This window comes from Plutella xylostella, chromosome 2, assembly GCF_932276165.1.
Source record: "Plutella xylostella chromosome 2, ilPluXylo3.1, whole genome shotgun sequence".
NCBI classification, from domain to species: Eukaryota; Metazoa; Arthropoda; class Insecta; order Lepidoptera; family Plutellidae; genus Plutella; species Plutella xylostella.
In genome coordinates, this window is record NC_063982.1 from 4,801,268 (window position 1) to 4,817,446 (window position 16,179).

At 40.1% G+C, this 16,179-nt stretch overlaps 1 protein-coding gene across 1 annotated transcript; it reads left to right on the plus strand.

The window, feature by feature from the left end:
* The first annotated feature begins 302 nt into the window (after positions 1 to 302).
* LOC105397749 lies at positions 303 to 12,075 on the plus strand. The gene is made up of 4 exons (XM_048622132.1): positions 303 to 864; positions 6,621 to 6,790; positions 11,023 to 11,173; positions 11,565 to 12,075. Exons 1-4 carry the CDS (start codon positions 573 to 575, stop codon positions 11,762 to 11,764), a joined length of 813 nt encoding a protein of 270 aa, XP_048478089.1. The 5' UTR covers positions 303 to 572; the 3' UTR covers positions 11,765 to 12,075.
* Positions 12,076 to 16,179: the final 4,104 nt, after the last annotated feature.

Here is a 16,179-nt window from a genome sequence, read left to right on the forward strand (position 1 = left end):
GCTTAAAATCAATGTTTTTGGTTAAACAAATAATAAAAAAAATAGCATAGTTTTGTCTATTTTAACAGGTACTTACCCTAGTTGTGGTTACATGGTGTGTGGCTTGGTATTATGTTATGTGACCTACAGTAGGAGGAGACGGCACATTGTTGATATGTAAATGATACACTTAGAAAACTAACACCATTATTCTCTGCATCCGCTTTAAACTTAAAGATCACGCTTTCTAAGTCAATTGTTATTAAATCATTCTGTTAGCGTCTAAATAATGCAAATTCACTAACACGAAACAATTACGCGTACATTCTTACGCGCTTTTGCCTAAATTATTTTAACTATACGTAAAACAAGGACTTGCATGTCAATGGACAAGCGAAAGTACTTTAGAGCCGCGTTCAGTTGTTACCTTGTGTGCCGGACTTTCGAAAGAAAGAGGAAATGGGACGGCGCCATTTCTCCACTGTCAGTTTTGACTCGGCTTTTGGCGCGAAATGACGTCGACTGCACAACTTTTAACCAAAAATTGTGAGCGTACCGCCGTAAATAAATATTTGTAAATAAACTACGCAAAAATGATGGACTTGAAAGAAATTATCAAATGGTTCTTTCCGGGATTCAGTGAATTGCTAAGAAATTTGGGGAAAATGGACTGGCGTGTGACTTTCGTCTGTTTATTTTTACTTTTTAATTTATGTTACGCGGCGGAGAAAGAAAACAGTGTCAGTGAGCCAAATAGGACTTTTTTGGTTGGCGCCAAAAGTTTTAGTTTTAATTTAAATAGTTCGGATGTTGTGGATAATGCAACCAACAGCCAAAATGTGTCGAAGAACAATCACCAAAGAAGTTTGGAGGAAATTGAGACCGGTAAGTAAAGGAACATTAGTTTCGATAGTTAGTTACCAACTTACGTATTCCATAAATATTACATATTGTACATAATTATTTATTAATACAAATGTTATTCCTATGAAGGACTATGAACTTAGACAGAGGTGCCTCTCTAGAGCCACCAGATTTTCACTAACTTAGGCAGGTAAGTAGGCACCAGCCTACTATCTTATTTCCACAGATATTTTAATTCTTTTTTTGTATTGTGGTACATAAATGATATCAAACTCTTTGAATCTTCAAACTAAACTGAAGTGGCACTGGCCTATATCTAGCAGTGGACGATTATAGCCAGTTATGTTTCGTAGATAGAAGTAAGTATATGCTACACAAATTTTCTCAAGTTTCTTACTATTTTTTAACATATTCACATAATGTAGGTACCTACCGATAGTTCTGACAATGAACAAACCATGTTATTATAATATGCCTGACTAATGTTGTAGTGAACAACGAAGGAGACTTTGTTTTATTTAAACAAATAATTTATAAAGTAGTTTGATGTTATTCATGTGGTTCCATTCATTTCAAGTTAGATTATATAATTTCTGCAAAATTTGCATGGTTATGAAATGTAATGCAAATATCTACCTACTTTTGGCGATGTCGTCAAATAATGACTACCGTCGAGAAAGTTATTCCGTATTATCTAAGGCTTAGATTCTAAGCTAAGAATAATTTTAAAAATAAAAACATCTAGGCCATAAGTGTTGTAGCAATGGTAATTTAATTTAATCATATAAGTTCCTACAACAAATTTTCATATTCTTGAATCAAAAACAAAAAAAAATACCATCAGTGAGTGAAAATCATCATAAAAAAATAAGTTCAGATACCTTGCAACCCGTTGAACTCTTTTGTATGAAACAAAACCAAACACATTACAATAAGCTCTCTCGAGTGTCATTGACCCGTTGTTGTTCAGAATAATAACACCGTATGTTAGTTACGACCATTAAATACCTATGTTCTACTGGAGAAGCAAGTAAGATGGACTGGTGAAATATGCCTTTAGCATTAGGTCCACGTAATAAATATGTGGGGATTCACACACGGCTATCCGACCCCAAGCTAGGCAGAACCTGTGTTATGGGTGTCGGACAGCTGATATGTCTACACAAATACATAGATAGATAGATACTAAATATAAATATCAACACCCAAAACCCGAGTACAAATATCTGTCTTTAAACAAATATCTGTCACCCGCCGGGAATCGAACCCGGGACCTTCGTACTTTATTTTGTACACTTCTAGTTAAAATCTTCAGAAATATATCATCAGTCCACTGCGGGCTATCCTGTCTAAGGTCGGAGGTCGTTATTTAATAATCAATCGTTTATTGCACCCGTAAGTCTTACGCAGGTGTTAAAAACATCTTAATCTATACCAGTGGACTGGAGGGCATCCCGCGCTACGTCTGCCTGTTAGTATTAATTATCCAGTCGGGTACATCTGACCAGTTTTATTTATAAACATACTATAAGTTTTTCCGTGGGAATTCCGCGATAAAAATTAGCTTATGTTCTTTCCCAGGGTCTAGACCGTATGTATACCAAAATTCATTCAAATCCGTTCAGTAGTTTTGGCGTGAAAGAGTAACAGACAGACAGACACAGTTACTTTCGCATTTATAATATTAGTTAGGATATTGTATACTAAAGACACCCTTACAAAAATAGGACCTAAAAGTAATGTAAGTATGTATACAAAGGCGGGCTTATTGCCAAGAAGCAATTCCTTCCAACCAACCTTTGTTTGGTGGAGAACTAAAGCTTGAAAATTATATAAATTTATTTAGGTATACTACTTCAGCTTGAAAATTATATACATTTAACATTATTTTTACAAATACATTTTAAAATTAAGCTATCAAGGTAACGAATTCGATGTATTTATGAACAACTTGTCCATAAATCTGTATTAGAAGACCTTGTTGACACAAAATAATGTATTTAAGATACACCAAAGGACGACTACTTACAAAGTTATTTAATGTTTATTAAATGACCGTCAAAAATCGTTCTTATGCGATGACCGATGGAAGGTTAACACAATATTTGTTTAGGCCTGCCATTGACGGACTGTGCTAATATTTAAAGAATATTTCTGCTATTTGTTTCTGTATAAATGAGTATGTTGATACTACAGGCATGTAGTAGGTATATGTATAAAGCGGCTTCATTGCTTATAGCAATCTTTACCAGAGAACAAATTAAGTACTTATTTATTTTTACGATTCTTTGACACAATTTATTATTTATTTATTTGAAGTTATTTCACTTTTTGTTTGTGTTATCTTTTTCCACAATGGCCTTACATTACAATGTTGAAAACCCGTATATATATCTATTAAGTAACGGGACCTACTGAGCTACATTGCTAGTCAATGAGTGGTTAGACCAGTTCATCCTCACTAGACTGTCTAATTAGTTTTTATTATACTGTGCTGGGTCATATCTGCCGAAGAACCGATAACCGTTGGGGTAGACGAGTTGTCGAGTGGAGACAGAAAGAGCCCCCCTTATCCGAACGGAGAGTAGTTTGTAAAATTGACGTTCATCAGAAAATTTTATATTTTTACGATGAATAAAAAATTTTGAGCTTGAGTTTTGAGTTTGACCACGAACAGGCAAACGCAGCGTAGGACGCCCTCCTGCCCGCTGGACTGACGACCTTAGGTGGGTAGCCGGTAGTGGTTGGATGAGGAAGGCCGAGGACCGAGAGTTGTGGCGCTCCTTGGGAGAGGCCTATGTCCAGGAGTGGATGATTATTGGCTGATGATGATGATGTGCTGGGTAAGTACAGTTAAAATAATAGATGGGTTTTTGAATCTTAAGATGAAAGATAGATTTGTTAATACACTAAATTACAAGTTGTCGCATTATATTTAATAATTTAGATAAAAATCTTCATAGTTTCTATGTAAGTAGCGAAAGTACAATTAGCTATGTATTCAGATAGTTATATACAATCACATATACACATCTACAAAATATATGTACATCTACTTTAAGTGATAACTAGCCCAACATTTAGTTTTAATTAGTATGAATGATGTGTAGGTAATTACGATGGCTGAGTAGAAAAGTGAAAGTATAGTAAGTACTTAGTAGATTTCTTATGTAAAATAAATTACTACTGATGATGATTGGTCCAACCGATTTCGGCCATGGCGACCACTTCGACCCCTAGTTCTGTTGGCGCGCGTGCGCCCTAAGATGGCTTATATAGCCGATCTTTGCGGCGAACCCCCTTGCACAGTGTGGGCATGTGAGTACGCCGCCGACATAATTATAGTTGATGGCGGCAGGTGGACGAGCTTTTAATGGCGCAGGGTGGTGGCAAGACGAGTACGCGAATTCGAGCTGCAGCGTAAAGCTGAATTAGACGCGAAACGCGACCACTTAAATTACTACTACCTTTAATGGTAATTGAATAAAGTTTATTGTGAATCTCGTTATCCCGGAAACAGATCGATACAAAAGGTGATCTTAACGCAATTACTGCGATCTATTCCAGGCACATTTTATTTAAGTTATTTCCAATATATGTACTAAACTTAATCGATCATCTACAATTTACACTATATCAACAACAACTATCTATTATTATTATAATTAGACAAAGGAATGGCGTAGTGGTTAGTGACCCTGACTACTGAGCCGAAGGTCCCGCGGGTTCGACTCCCGGCTGGGGCATATATATGTTTAAACACAGATATTTGTTCTCGGGTCTTGGATGTGCCCGTAAAATTGCAATAGGCCCGCCCCCTATTACATTGGGACTAACATAACACTGGCAAAAAGTAGGTGCAGCAATGCACCTCTGCCTCCCCGCAAGGGTGTGAGTGTTTGTGTGAACTACCTATTTATATAACTTAGAGCTGTGGCGTGACTTTCAATTCCTGTCATGTAGGTAACTAGGTACGTAAGTACCACTGAATTAGGTATTTTCAATAGAGGTTTCAGTACAATACACGGTGTCTCACGCTGAAGGAAAACATCTTGAGGAAACCTGCACATCTATAGATGTATAATAAATATAAATTATAAATATGTGGGGACATCTCACACACGGCCATCCGACCCCAAGCTAGGCAGAGCCTGTATTATGGGTATCGGACAGCTATGAACCCACCAACCCTCATTGGGCCAGCGTGGTGGGAAATTATCCAAGCCTAATATGTCCCTGACTACCCCTTCAGCCTTCAGGGATTACAGTCATGAGCAGACCGAATGCATCTACATAAAGGTTGTCTGGCAGAGATAGATTTAAGTGATAAGACCGCCTTTTGTACCCTTATTACGTTTCAACTTCTTGATTTTGTTTCTTTTTAGTCTACAAATAAAGAGTACTTATTCAATCTATCTATCTACATGTATGTATATTATATCCGGTCTGCAAGTCGGTCAGTAGGTGTTTATTACTGTTGATGATCAAGACATACGTGACTACATTGACCTGCGAATATCAAAATGATTGCTCAGAATCTGAGAGTATAGGATAATGATGTCTTCCGTCGTTTCTGAATGATTGAGTGACCATTTCACATTGAACATCATCATTATAGATGATTTCTCGCTTGTATCTCGGTGATTTCCTTGAGACAAATGTTTACTTGTTTTCTACCACATTAAGTTAAGTTATTTTTGTTTTATAAGATAATTGCTTATTGTTCATTTATTTATTTATAATAATTCTTAATAATACATGCAGTGCTCTTAAACCTAGTTAGGTTTGAATAGGCACTCCCATATGCATGCTGGTAAAAAATAAACTTAAAATACCCAGCTGAATTAAATATTTTTCCTGTTATTAATGCTGCATTATCACTAAGCAATTTTTTATTCCGGAATTCCCACGGTAAACCACGTAGACGATGCGAAGCTCACGCGGAAAACCTAGTTTTTACAATAGCATTTTATCTTTTTTCTTATCCTATTTTAACTTTTTGGAAAAACGCCTCTGACGAGAAGTTATGATTTTTTTAATGTTGGGAACGCAAGATAGGCGCATACATTGGCTTTTAAGAGTGGCACCACTGAGCGTTTTTAACTATCGCAACAACTAAAAGTCTTAAAAAAAGATGCTCCATACGATTGAGTATCTTTAGTAGATAAAATATGTCACGAGAGTATTTTACAGACTTGGCCACATAATGAAAGTTTCCTAGTTTTTCGGGTACTTTAACCTACAACGGAAACTCCAGTGATGAAACCCCACCCTAGCCCTTTAATTTTATCTTATTTAGTTTTTCATTTTCGTGAAATTACGTAGGTATAGTTTAGAAAGGAGGTATCAATTTGTTACTTAATGTAAGTACCTATTAAAGAAAAGCCCTACCTAGCTCTTTATGGCGAGTTGTAGAAAGGAACAATAATCTAATCTCGACATTAAATCTATGTTCCTTTCGGTCCATATACTGTCAAAGCATGGCTGCAATATGTTTAATTCTGACTTTAACTTAGTTCATTTGTGCAACTCTATGATATTCATACTAAAATATACCTACTGGTTGTTGCAATAAGGGCAAACTAAGCCAAAACCTACGTGTGCAGTTGTGCACCATGTTACATATCTAAGCCCAAAAATTAAATTAGAATGTCATAGTTCGCAAAAAAAAACATTTTGCATAGAAACTGTGTTTTTACTTAGTATACCCTTTTTGCAACACACTGTATATAAAATATATAACATTCTTCTAATCTAATTATCCTCCCCATCCACAGGCCGAACCTTCGGGCGTCCCTTCAAGAAGATGATAGCCGGCCTCCTGCCCGTCATCTTCAGCATGGGGGCCGCGTCCACGTGGGCCATGGTGGCCACGCTGGTCGGGATCAAGACGTTCTTTGTCACCCTGCTCATATTGAAGATATTGCTGGTCGCTGGAGCGGCTAAGGTGAGACCCTAGAAGTATACAGGGTGTTGCAATAAGGGTACTAATCTGAAACCTTCGTGTGCAACAGTAGTAGTAGGTTTCGGCTTAGTATACATACCCTTTTTGCAACACTCTGTATTACTATACATCTTTATTTCGATATCTTCTGTCGCATTCTTTTCAGCTGCCTATACAAGGGTTCGTTATCGATGTAGATAAACGTCACTATATCGCGATTTGCCATAAATAAGACGCTGGGATAGGTGAAACACACATTAAACGAGTTTACCGACGTTGATAACGAACCCGTGTAGTTGCCGCTAGAACAAATAGATCGATTGTCTCAATTCAATAGACAGGCGAAAATCGTGAGTATAATTACGTCAGTATGTATAAAACTATGTGACACATCTGGTGATGATGATGATGATGCTGGTATGCTCCCATCATCTTCAGCATGGGCGCCGCGTCCACGTGGGCCATGGTGGCCACGCTGGTCGGGATCAATACCTTCTTTGTGACGCTGCTGATCTTGGAGCCGCTAAGGTAAGAATCTATGAGTAGAAGGTAAGAAGAAGAAGAAACTGTGAAAGAAGTATGTCAGTATCCAGCGACCGCTACACGGGTTCGTTATCGACGTAGATAACCGTCACTCTATCGCTATTCGCTATAAATAGGAACGTGCACTAAGCGAGTTTATCGACGTCGATAACGAACCCGTGTAGAGGCCGCTGCCGCTGGAAAGAATAGGTCTATCTATACTCTCAACTCAATAGACAAGCAAGAATGTATAAAACGTCAGTATGTATAAAACTATGTGACACCTCTGATGATGATGATGATAGCCGGCCTCCTGCCCGTCATCTTCAGCATGGGAGCGGCCTCCACTTGGGCCATGGTGGCCACGCTGGTCGGGATCAACACCTTCTTTGTGACGCTGCTGATCTTGAAGATATTGCTGGTCGCTGGAGCGGCTAAGGTAAGAAAGAACCTTTAAGTTGTAGTGGCCGGACAGACTATTGAAGAAGTAAAGAAATAAATATTTATTTGACATACTGACCACAACATCAAGAAATACAGAAAATTATGCGGATCCACGTTACTTATAGTTAGTAGACGTAGATAAATGTCACTATATCGCGGGTCGTCATAAATACCGCGCCAAGATGGGTGAAACGCGCAATAAAAGAGTTTATCAACGTCACGTCGATAACGAACCCGTGCTGGCACGATTCGGTATATAGCCTCAATTTAACTCAATTGACAGGGACAATCGTGAGTAGGTATCTATATGTCAGTATATATGAATCTATGTGCCACATCTGATGATGATGATGCCGGCCTGCTGCCCGTCATCCTTAGCATGGGGGCGGCGTCCACGTGGGCCATGGTGGCCACGCTGGTCGGGATCAAGACCTTCTTTGTGACGCTGCTGATCTTGAAGATATTGCTGGTCGCTGGAGCCGCTAAGGTAAGGAGATAAGCTACTTATGAACACAAAGATAGATACTTAGGTATTATAGGCATAACTACATAAACTTAAAGAGTATTTAACAGATGTTTAGCGCTGTCAAACACCTACAAAATACTAAGGTAAGAACCTATGATTAGAGTGAGGATAAGAAACTGTGAAAGAAGTATCTAGCGGCCACTACACGGGTTCGTTATAGACGTAGATAAACTTCACTATATCGCGATTTGCCATAAATACGGTGCTGCGATTGGTGGAACGCGCAATAAACGAGTTTATCGACGTCGATAAACACTAAGGTAAGGGCCCGTCATCTCGTAAGTTAAAATATTAGCAGTGAATTTCTAAAAATCAATTATTTTACGCTTCCATTCACAAAAGAAGACCAATTAATGATTCAATATTGATAACTACTCATCCATCGAGTCCAATCTCTGACACAATAACTTGACGATAGCCTCTCTCTTTGGAAAAGGTATTTCTAATATAACAATTGACCAATGGCGATACGTCTCACGTCCCTTAGTAAAAGTGGCCTGCTTTCGTAGTTAATAAAAATAAATATACATAATTATACAAACTTAGGTTAACAATATAGGGTAACGTAACGTACCTTGGGACGCTTGTACCTCGGGACATTGATTGTATTTTAAAAACCGGCTAAATAAACACATTAAAATTCTACCCTAGGCATAGTATTTTACTCGCTTGGCAAAACTAGTGAGTCTCGTGATCATACCAGCATCTAGTGTGTGGTGAAGACAGTATGAAGTTTTTTGGAGTCAAAAGTAGCTTTTGTATAGTTTTTTGTGATGCTTTATCGCATTGAGGCATGCTCAAAATAAAGACATGGATGTCACGTATAACTTTTCAGTTATTTAATTTTATCACATGGCAATTATCTGAAAGATTCCTTTTAATTAAAAATAAAGATATTTAAATTTTGGTTAAATATTGCTTTTTTGTACCTTGGGACACGATTAAATTTGTACCTTGGGACACTGTTTCCTATGGCTTTGTACTATGGAAAATGCAAACATCTAAATAACGCCTTATATCTCTGTTCTTATTAGTGCCAGAGTGAAACTAGACAGAATAGAGATATAGTAAATAAATAAGAACAGAGATATAAGGCGTTATTTAGAAGTTTGCATTTTCCATAGTACAAAGCTATAGGAAACAGTGTCCCAAGGTACAAACGTGTAACGTACCTTGGGTCAAAACAAGCATTTTTACTTTTATCTTAATTTAATAAAATCTGGCCACACTAAAGCTTAAGCACAAATACTAGTGATAATAGATTATATATCCTACCGAATAAAGAAAATTTCACATTAATATCTTAGTTGTACGCTGCGATAGCTTCATTCAAAGTTGGGGTAGTCGAAAATGTCCCTAGGTACGTTACGTTACCCTACGTCATACATCTTATTCGGGTGTCAGTGCAAAAGAAACGTTTCGACAATTATAACACCCCAAGTATTATCCAAATGTTAGTTTGTCGATTGCCGTAATAACGGGTCTTCTTTAGCACATATTCGGATTAGATAGTTTAAAAAGGAAAGTGAAATCGTTTGTTTAGCGATGACCGGCCAATACTAAATAGGCAGGTCTTTACATAATAATAGAACCTAAATACCTATGTACCCATCATCATCATCATCATCGGCCAATAATCATCCACTGCTGGACATAGGCCTCTCCCAAGGAGCGCCACAACACTCGGTCCTCGGCTTTCCTCATCCAACCACTACCGGCTACCCGTCTAAGGTCGTCAGTCCAATGGGCAGGAGGGGGTCCCACGCTGCGTTTGCCTGTTCGTGGTCTCCACTCGTACTATGTACCCACGCACTGCTATATATGGTGGTTAAATGATATGCCTTATTTTATCTAACGTAGGTTTAATATGTAATATATGTACATACGTTCAGCAGTCCTTGCCTACTGAACTAAATATTTAGCTACTTACCTACATAAACTATAATTCATTATCATATTTACGAAATGACTACCTTACCTATTACCTACCATTGCTATCCTTACATACCGTTACTTATACCATCTCACACCCACCAAAACAAAGTACCCTACTAAGTACTTAACTATGTACTTAATTTTGCATAACAACCAAGTCATTATGGGTTGTGAACCCACAGCCATTATAACTCGTAAGACAATGCAACATCATTACGTTATGGTTATGCTCACAATACAATACCTTGCGTACGCCTTGGGTGGTCGACCGTGTTATGTAAGAGGTTAGGAACTAACCCCCTTATTCATAGAGAAGTTACAAAACGTTTTAACTGATAAACTGTTTTGTCCCTCTCTGTCAAAGAACAAATTGTTCTTTGTTGGAGAGGGACAAAACAGTTTATTAGTTAAAACGTTTTGTAACTTCTCTATGAATAAGGGGGTTAGTTTGCTGAACCAGCAGTTAAGTACTGACTGGGTTCGAATACTAGACCGGCCGTCGTCGTTTGTACCTATACAAAGTTTTTTACATAAATACATATCATATTGGAATATCCTGTATAAAAAATTCAATTGAGAACGGTAGTCCTACTGAAAATCGCTACTATAAATCTTAGGTTTTTAATATTAATATATAAGGAGCAGCGAGAGTAAGCAAAATATTAAAAACTAGCCCATGAATCCATTGAACCACGCGGACTCGGGTCCTCACTCAATGCATGAATCTCTCCGTAAAACCAAAGACTATGGTAAAACTTAACGTTAATACATAAACGTTAGAAAATAAAGTCAATTTATTTCGTTTCAGCTTGGGGCAGTATTCGGCGCGAAGCACAACTACCACCCGCAGCCTCATCATCATCAGGAATGGGCTCCGCATCCTCAGAAGGAGATCCACTTACATATTCACAATGGTCATCATGATTCTCATGGCCACCCTGAAATTCATGAGGGATACCGTAAGTTGTAAAACTTTTGTAACTGCTATCTAGTGGCGAGTAGTGAAACTATTTTGAGGATCTGCATTGCTGCCTTGATAAGAGTACAGGCTATTTTACTAGATGGCGCTGTATCACTATTGTTTGTGTTCCAGTAAAATCAAATGGTGGACTTACAGAAAATAACTATTTAGTATTTCATCATCTATTTATTCATTTTAGCGAAGCGTTTTTATTCAGAGCATATTTTTCTAGCTTATGTTTTTCATCATGCTCTCTGAATCTAGCGATATCGTATGTTTTTTTTTATTTTATTATTCACTCCTTAGCATTTGCTACACCCGGAACACATCATCAGATCATCTACTCACCAACAGATGGCGTAACCAGTCTTATGTTTCACTCTTTTCAGCTTCATCACCCTGGGCCAGGGAAGGAGTATCATCATCAGTACCAGCCTCTTTGGAGACGAAAAGCGTTAACTTAGCGCTTGATCAAGCATATTCAGCTGGTCCCCAGACTATTAGCACTCCTTACGGCAATTATGTGAAGTTAGAGCCAGTCAAAGTGCGGAAAAGAAGAAATAATGTGGCCATTCATGTAGAAACATGATTAAATTATTACTACCAAAATGTCTAGCTAGATAGTGATTGAAGTTGATGTTATGAGGTTAAAAAAAATGTATAAAAGTATTGTTAAATCTGGTGCTAAGCTTTGTTCTAGCTTTTTAGGTAGGTAGGTAATATTATTAAAGTAGGCAAGGATGTAAAATATAAAACTGTAGATGTTATGTAAGTTAATAATTTATTGACTATTTAATTATTTATTAAATCACCTCGTTCTCATGTTACGCAACCACTATAGAATTACAAATGAGTGTATAAATAGTGCTAGTAATTTAAAATAAAATTTTCTGTAAAATGCCTGCTTTTGAATTTTAAATTACATAAGCACCTATGTATGAATTTCTTATATGCATCAAACTTTTGACCAGGGTGTTGCAACGGTATTAATTGTTTTTAGTCTAAAAGCGGTGGTTCAGGGTTGTTTCTTATATTTATAATAACTTTTATTCTGCATCTCTTGGTGGGTTCAAAGTTCACACATCTAGATGTGATATACTTACCTAGTTTCCTCAAGATTTGTACCCTTCACCAAAGTAGGTATTAGTCAGTAGAATTTAACCATTATTAACTAAGAACTGCTACCGTGCCACCATACACATTAGCAATTTAACAATCTATAAGCAGCGTCGCTCGCCTGCCAAATGTCTGTCAAATCCATACAAGTTACGTTACATTAGGATTGTTAATTGCTAATGTTCAGTGGTGGTAACTAACAGGTACCTAACCCCTCTGAGGTAGGTATCTACTTACGTATTTTACTGATTGTATACCTTCTTTGCCATGTCACAGTCGAGATTTGAACCGGCACTCCTGTCGTGAGAAGCGATGCAGCTGCCACCTCTCCAAGTAAAGTTTGTGTTCTACTTCCCTCCTCGATACCTATCTCTGGTATATAAAATAGAGTAGCAAGCCTACGTCCGTAGGTACAAACCCTAGTTACCCTACACGTGCCCCCTGGGTGGTGCTAACGAGTGACAACGCCGAATGTCGGGCGGCGGTAAATCGACCCGACCTCCTCTCCTAGCAGAGGCGGCGATCTCCCGCCGTAAAAAAGGAGAATCACCAACACGCCTGCCAAGCGCGGTGATTATGGCAAATACACCTCCTAATGATGGAAAAAACAAAGCCCCGGCCCCCAGTCCCCGGCAGCCCCGCTATCCCGGACTCCGGTAGCGGTCACGGTAACGGCGGGGCAGGGGGTGCGAAGAATCTCCGGCAGAGAGTCGGCTACCAGCCCAACCGACCCTTGCACCTGGCAACATATAACGCACGGACACTGAGGGAAGACGTGAAGATAGAGGAGCTGGAAGAGGAAATCAGCAAGTTAAAATGGGACATTATAGGGTTATCCGAAGTCCGACGAGAGGGAGAGGATACGGAAATTCTCCAGTCCGGAAACTTGCTGTACCACCGGGAGGGCGACCAACTGTCCCAAGGGGGTGTCGGGTTCATCGTCAACAAGTCCCTCGTCAACAACATCGTTGAAATCGGAAGTGTGTCGACACGGGTTGCGTACCTCATCCTGAGAATATCTAAACGATACTCAATGAAGGTCATACAGGTTTACGCACCCACATCTAAGCACACCGATGATGAGGTCGAACTTGCGTATGAAGACGTATCGTCTGCCCTGCGTAAGTTCACTACTCATTTCACGGTGGTGATGGGAGACTTTAACGCGAAACTCGGAAAACAAGAAGGCGGCGAGACGAAAGTGGGGTCACATGGATTTGGAGTCAGGAACCATCGTGGGCAAATGCTGGCTGACTTCTTGGAGAAGGAGGGCCTCTATATGATGAACTCCTTCTACAAGAAGAAGCCACAAAGGAAGTGGACGTGGATTAGCCCCGATGGGAAGACTAAAAACGAGATCGACTTCATATTGACGGATAAGAAGCACATATTCAATGATGTCTCAGTGATCAGTAGGGTTAAGACCGGCAGCGATCACCGACTCGTAAGAGGCACTTTGAATATAAACTGCAAAATAGAACGCTCCCGTCTAATGAAGTCCACGCTCCGTCCTACTCCTGCTCAAATCCAGGATCCCGAAAGCTTTCAGTCTGAGCTTTGCGACCGCCTGATATGTTTAGAGAATTGCGTTACAGTTGACGATTTAAACAATAGGTTTGTGGAAACTGTCCGAGAGGTAGGATCGAAATATTTTTCGTCCCGAACCAACCGAGGACCTCAAAAACTCTCAGATGGGACTCTGAGTCTCATAAGAGAACGGAGAGAAATGAGGTTGCAGTCTTCAGTTGATATGGTCGAATACAGACGTCTAAACAGACAGATCGCCAAAGCAAGACGTTGCGATATGAGACGCTACAATTGCAAGCGCATTCAAGACGCAATAGAGCAAAACAAGGGCTCCAAAGTCTTTGCTAGAGATTGATCTGTTCGGCAGACTCTGTTGACCCAACTGAAGACCGACACTGGCAACACCGTTTCATCAGTGCCCGAAATTCTGGGAGAAATTGAGAGATTCTACGGACAGTTATACACCACAACACAAAACCCTATTACCAGCGGTGCTCACGACAGCCGAGCGCCACTCACCCGACACTATACCGAAGATATTCCGGACGTCAGTCTAGACGAGATTAGTATAGCTCTCAAACAGCTAAAAAACAACAAAGCTCCGGGAGATGATGGAATAACGACAGAACTTCTGAAAGCCGGCGGTAGACCGATTTTAATAGCACTTCGGAGGCTGTTTAATTCCGTCATACTCGAAGGCACAAGCCCGGAGGCATGGAGCAGAAGTGTAGTGACTTTGTTCTTCAAGAAAGGCAACAAAGCCCTATTGAAGAATTATAGACCCATTGCACTTCTGAGCCATGTGTACAAGCTGTTTTCGAGAGTTATTACGAATCGTCTCGAGCAAAGACTCGACGACTTCCAGCCACCCGAACAAGCCGGGTTCCGAAAAGGCTATAGTACCATAGATCACATACACACGCTTCGGCAGGTTATACAGAAGACCGAGGAGTATAATCTACCTTTATGTCTAGCGTTTGTGGACTATGAGAAAGCCTTTGATTCTATTGAGCTCTGGGCGATGCTTCAATCCCTTCAGCGGTGCCATATAGACTATCGCTATATCGAGGTGTTGAGATGTATGTACAATGCTGCCACAATGTCAGTTCGATTACACGAACATAGCACAAAACCGATCCAGTTGCAAAGGGGCGTGAGACAGGGAGATGTTATTTCTCCGAAACTGTTCACCTGTGCACTGGAAGATGTTTTTAAGCTTGTAGAGTGGAAAAGACTGGGCATTAACGTCAATGGCGAATATATCTCTCATCTACGATTTGCTGATGACATAGTTATTATGGCGGAAACGCTGGAGGAGTTGGGCGAAATGCTCACAGACCTCAATGATGCCTCTAAACAAGTTGGGCTGAAAATGAACATGGACAAGACAAAGGTCATGTCGAACGAACATGTTTCATCATCGCCCGTAACTGTAGGAGGTGTCACCATCGAAGTTGTTGATCAGTATCCCTACCTAGGACAAGTGATCCGATTAGGTAAATCCAACTTCGATAAAGAGGTAGCTCGTAGAATCCAACTCGGATGGGCAGCGTTCGGGAAATTACGACACATCTTCACTGAAAACATACCTCAGTGTCTGAAAACAAAAGTTTTCAATCAGTGCGTGTTGCCAGTGATGACTTACGGAGCCGAGACGTGGTGCTTCACCAAAGGGCTTATCCACAAGCTCAGAGTTGCTCAGCGTGCTATGGAAAGGGCTATGTTAGGCGTGTCCCTGCGAGATAGGATTCGTAATGAAGAAATCCGCAGGAGAACTAAAGTTACCGACATAGCCAAAAGGATTAGCACGCTGAAATGGCAATGGGCTGGCCACGTAGCCCGCAGAGCCGACGACCGCTGGAGTAGAAAGGTTCTGGAGTGGAGACCCCGTGTCGGCAAAAGGCGTGTCGGTCGCCCCCCAACCCGTTGGTCTGATGATCTGCGGAAGGTAGCGGGAAGCCGCTGGATGCAGATGGCGGGTGACCGTTTGGGGTGGCGATCGTTAGGAGAGGCCTATGTCCAACAGTGGACTACGGAAGGCTGAGAGAGAGAGAGAGAGAGAGAGAGAGAGAGCAAGCCTGGATGTTGCAGAAGCTGAGATAACCGGCCGACTGGTGTAGTGGTTAGTGACCCTAACTGCTAAGCCGAAGATCCCGGGTTCGATTCCCGGCTGGGGAAAAAAATTGTTTAAAGACAGATATTTGTACTCGGGTCTTGGGTGTTGATATTGACAATTGACATGTATCAATGTAAGTATTTGTGTAGATATATCAGCTGTCCGATACCCATAATACAGGCTCTGACTAGCTTGGGGTCGGATGGCCGTGTGTGAGATGCCCCACATATTATATTATTATTATT